The sequence below is a fragment of the Salvelinus fontinalis genome, chromosome 3 (genome assembly GCF_029448725.1).
Source record: "Salvelinus fontinalis isolate EN_2023a chromosome 3, ASM2944872v1, whole genome shotgun sequence".
In the NCBI taxonomy this organism is placed as follows: Eukaryota; Metazoa; Chordata; class Actinopteri; order Salmoniformes; family Salmonidae; genus Salvelinus; species Salvelinus fontinalis.
The window spans coordinates 71,391,435-71,396,695 of NC_074667.1; the positions used below are offsets into that span (position 1 = coordinate 71,391,435).

The window sequence follows — 5,261 nt, forward strand, 5'->3', positions numbered from 1 at the left end:
AACCCAAGACGTGTCAACTCATGTCGCCGTCTGTCTGAAATGGCATGCTATTCCCTGTACAGTATAATATACTATTCAGTCCCTGGTCAAAAGTAGTATACTATATACTGTACTATCCGGTACCTGGTCATTAGTAGTATACTATATACTGTACTATCCGGACCCTGGTCATTAGTAGTATACTATATACTGTACTAGCCGGTCCCTGGTCATTAGTAGTATACTTTATACTGTACTAGCCGGTCCCTGGTCATTAGTAGTATACTTTATACTGCACTAGCCGGTACCTGGTCAAAAGTAGTATACTATATACTGTACTAGCCGGTACCTGGTCAAAAGTAGTATACTATATACTGTACTAGCTGGTCCCTGGTCAAAAGTAGTATACTATATACTGCACTATCCGGACCCTACTCAAAAGTAGTATACTATATACTGTACTAGCCCGGCCTAGGTTAATAGTAGTATACTATAGGATGTACTAGCCGGTCCCTGGTCATTAGTAATATACTATATACTGTACTATCCGGGTCCCTGGTCATTAGTAGTATACTTTATACTGTACTAGCCGGTCCCTGGTCATAGTTAGTATACTATATACTGTATTAGCCGGTCCCCGGTCATTAGTAGTATACTATATACTGTACTAGATGGGTCCTGGTCATTAGTAGTATACCATATACTGTACTATCTGTCCCTGGTCAGTAGTAGTATACTATATAAGGAATAGGGGCCATTTTAGACACAACCTGTCTGTCTATTTGAAGAGCTTTTTCATGGTTTCAAGACAGCCTAGTGACCAATGCAATAACTCACAGCATGTAATGAAACGTACACAAACAAAACAGACATGAGTTCCACCAATCACAGAAGGACTTCCTAAAAACACACCACTTCGATACAGCTACGACCAGAAGTGACTTTTGTAGCTGGTTAGGAGAGCATTCTCGCTAACCCTAAGCCTTTTCCTAACCTTAACCTCATTCTCCTAACCAGCAACATTAATTCTCCTAACCTGCTGTGTAAATTCTCCTAACCTGCTACGAAAAAGTACATTTTGGTCATAGCTTTATTGAACTGATGTGTTTTTAGGGAATCTCATATGCTAGAATGCTTACAGGGTTCTCTGAAACATGATGACGACAGAGAGGGATTTCAGTCATGTACTGCACACACCACAACCAAGGACAGTGGAATGTTTCGGGTTTGTTTTGTGTTGTAGGAAATAGTAGGGTAGAATGTGTAGTGGATTAACACCCACAACTCTATTTGCGGGCCATAAATAGTTGGATATCGGACAGTTACTTTCCTAATGTAATGATAATAATAAGCAATTTCACAACTCTAAGATAGGGTTATTTTAAAGTGGATGTATTTATTAACCAATAAATATAATTCCAGTATAAAAACATGCTCTTCAAACAGAACAGATAAATAAAACATGTCAAATGAGGACGAACAAATCCCACTTCCCTTATATGGGGGATTGGAAATGATGCAGACAATTACATTGATAAAAACAACACTCTGCAATTTGAAACTGTTGTAAATGATGTAATAAAAAATACTAAACATCCACTTCTCTTCACGCAGTAATACACCTTTTATCAAATCATTAAACATCTATTAGAAACATTGTTCACAGTATATTGTATTGTAAACGGCACACATTGTACAGCATACAGTCTCTAACTTTCACCCCTCTATCTGTCTGTCTGTCCGTCCGTCCGTCCATAACTTCCTTCATTCCTTCCTTCCTTAACTTCCTTCCTTAACTTCCTTCCTTCCATAACTTCCTTCCTTCCTTCCATAACTTCCTTCCTTCCTTCCATAACTTCCTTCCTTCCATAACTTCCTTCCTTCCTTAACTTCCTTCCGTCCTTCCATAACTTCCTTCCGTCCTTCCATAACTTACTTCCTTCCTTCCATAACTTACTTCCTTCCTTCCATAACTTACTTCCTTCCTTCCATAACTTACTTCCTTCCTTCCATAACTTACTTCCTTCCTTCCATAACTTCGTTCCTTCCTTCCATAACTTCCTTCCTTCCTTCCTTCCGTCCTTCCATAACTTCCTTCCTTACGTCCTTCCATAACTTCCTTCCTTCCATAACTTCCTTGATCTTTCTTTCATCCTCAATCCATTTAAAATCTTCTATTTTATTTCCTCCCCCAATCCATCCTTTATTATTAATATTATTATTTAACCCTTCTTCTTCTCTGCTCTTCGTCTTCTCGGTTTACAGTACATTGTGCTTCATCCTCCTCAGGAAATTCTGTAATTTGATCCTCAGGCCACAATGCTTTGATGGAGACCTGGAGGACAGGAGAGTAGGGGGAAATAAACAGAGTAGAGAGAGAGAGAGAGAGAGTTACAATTTAGTAATTGAACAGACTTCTGAACCTAAAAAGGAAGCTGTACTAGCTGCATAATACGATCATAATACGATCAACGTAAGGAAACTGTCATCTAAAGTATTACCATCACAGTTCAACAATACAACTGATGAAGAGAGAGATCAAGACTAACAGATATAGTGATACAGAAAGGGAGAGAGCAGAGAGAGAGAGAGAGAACAAGTGAGATACGAGAGAGAGTGATAGCAGAGAGAGAGAAAACGTGAGAGAGAGAGAGCAGAGTGCAGCAAAAGAGAGAGTGATGGCAGAGAGTGATGGCAGAGAGTGTTAGCAGAGAGAGAGAAAACGTGAGAGAGAGAGAGCAGAGTGCAGCAAAAGAGAGAGTGATAGCAGAGAAAGAGAAAACGTGAGAGAGCAGAGTGCAGAGTGCAGCAAAAGCAGAGAGTGATAGCAGAGAGAGAGCAACAGAGACAGAACAAAATGAGAGGAAGAGCAGGGAGCAGAGGAAGGTTTCTCCAGGTTTCTAAATCAGTCTATCAATCCATCCACCTTTGCCTGGGGTACTCACCATGTGTTCTGTGTAGTGGTCTGTGTCTGTCTGTTAGCTTCCTTCCTCTCTTCCTCCTCCTCTTCCTGTTGTGTGTCTAGTATCTGGTCCCAGATCTCAGTGTTAACCCACAGCGACCCCGACACGGTGAGGCTGGGCTCGGTGCAGGTGATCCAATGGCACAGGGGGCAGCATACTGTCAGTAGGCCGCTCTGGAGCCTGGACATCGCCTGCAAGCACAGCCCACAGAATGTGTGCTTACAGTGGAGCATCCGAGGGATCTTCTCCCTACGAGAGTAGGGCTGGAGGCAGACGCAGCACTCCATGTCCTCGCTCATCAGACCCATGGCTGGATGGATATACGGCTGGAGCACAGAGGAACTCTGGACAGAGAGTCAGTGTCTAGGCAGGAAGACGTGGGGTTTAAACGCTGGTCTGAGGTCAGTGTTCCCCTTGTGAATTCTAAACGTCCTGGTTTGGATTTGATGAGGATGAGCTGATCCTAGATCTGTGCTTAGGAGCGTAGGTCAGGAAGCTGCAAAAGACATTATGATATTCAATTAAATTAGATGACTTCATCACTGGCACTATGCAAACATATCTAATGTAATAACATATCTTAAATCAACAGGCTGTCAGGTTCTTCTGAAGACATGAAGAACAAAAATATCTTGAAAAATATCACACATTTATAACATCCATAGTTATCAGATATAGACAAACCTTTTCACTTTTATCATTATCAATGAGAGGCAATATTTTACTTACAGGTTCAGGAAGATTTTCAGCACAGCGACCAACTATCCAACAACTAAACTATGTGTGTGAGAGAGAAGAGTGTGTGTGCTCTTATTTTAAGCTTTGGGGGAGGAGACTAAATGGTGTTATTTTCCCAGAAAGGGCGGTCTCTCACCTCCTCTACTCTCAGGTGAGGCAGGAAAGTTCCATGGAACGAGTTAAACACTTCAAGGTCACTTCTATAGCATAGTAGGTCCCTTCAGGAGAATTGCCAGGGCCGTGTATTGACATTTACAGGGCAGGTGTTCATATCTACAAAGGGTACGTACACTGAGTGTACAAAACATTAAGAACACCTGCTCTTTTCTTTTTACAAAAGGTGTTCCTAATGTTTGGTTCACTCAGTGTACGTCCAGTTTATGATGGATCAATCTTCTTTGTGGGGGAATTTTCAAAAGAGAGGGGGTAGCATTTGTAGAACCCTTTCTGTGGACTTACCCTTTCTGTGGACTTGTAGAACCCGTTCTGTGGACTTGTAGAACCCTATCTGTGGACTTGTAGAACCCTCTCTGTGGACTTGTAGAACCCTCTCTGCGGAAATGTAGAACCCTCTCTGCGGAAATGTAGAACCCTTTCTGTGGACTTGTAGAACCCTTTCTGTGGACTTACCCTTTCTGTGGACTTGTAGAACCCTATCTGTGGACTTGTAGAACCCTCTCTGCGGAAATGTAGAACCCTCTCTGTGGACTTGTAGAACCCTATCTGTGGACTCGCCCTTTCTGTGGACTTGTAGAACCCTATCTGTGGAATTGTAGAACCCTTTCTGTGGACTTACCCTTTGTGGACTTTTAGAACCCTATCTGTGGACTTGTAGAACCCTCTCTGTTGACTTGTAGAACCCTATCTGTGGACTTGTAGAACCCTTTCTGTGGACTTGTAGAACCCTTTCTGTGGACTTGTAGAACCCTTTCTGTGGACTTGTAGAACCCTTTCTGTGGACTTGTAGAACCCTTTCTGTGGACTTGTAGAACTCTTTCTGTGGACTTGTAGAACCCTTTCTGTGGACTTGTGGAACCCTCTCTGTGGACTTGTAGAACCCTCTCTGTGTACGTGCCTGGTTATTGTAGTGTTTATGTACAGAAATGTGACGGCTCTACTATTTGTTGAACTGGAAATTCCAGGTGATTCACGCCTGTCTATTCACAATGTCAGCTAAGAGCCACACACACACAACAGACACACAAACAAACACAAAGTAAAAAGAACCACCAAACATTTGTTCTTTAAAATCGTCACTTAATTAAGCAGGAAATGTGGATGTATCTCACAAATGAATTCCTATCATTAAAGGGCCAGAACAAGAGACTGAAAGAGCTTTGTCAAAGTCTTCTGATAGTTTCTAATTGTTATTTTTCTGCTTCCTGAAGTAATGAGTAAGCTGCACACTAAAACAACGTGAGCTAAATGACAGTAAATTATGAGTAATTCTGCTAGCCAGGGACGGTAACCAGCTCTACCGTCAGCCCTGTTTGGTAACACAGGGACTTTGTTCCAAATGGAACCCTATTCCCTACATAGTGCACTACTTTAAAGGCAAAGGCTCTGGTCAAAAGGAGTGCA

General features: G+C 42.0%; 1 protein-coding gene across 1 annotated transcript; it reads right to left on the reverse strand.

The window, feature by feature from the left end:
- Positions 1–1,881: 1,881 nt before the first annotated feature.
- LOC129834915 (RING finger protein 208-like) lies at positions 1,882–3,430 on the reverse strand. Its single transcript, XM_055900290.1, has 2 exons — positions 2,925–3,430; positions 1,882–2,314 (listed from the first exon to the last, which is right to left on the reverse strand). The coding sequence occupies exons 1-2, from the start codon at positions 3,248–3,250 to the stop codon at positions 2,239–2,241; spliced, it is 402 nt and encodes a 133-aa protein (XP_055756265.1). The 5' UTR covers positions 3,251–3,430; the 3' UTR covers positions 1,882–2,238.
- Positions 3,431–5,261: the final 1,831 nt, after the last annotated feature.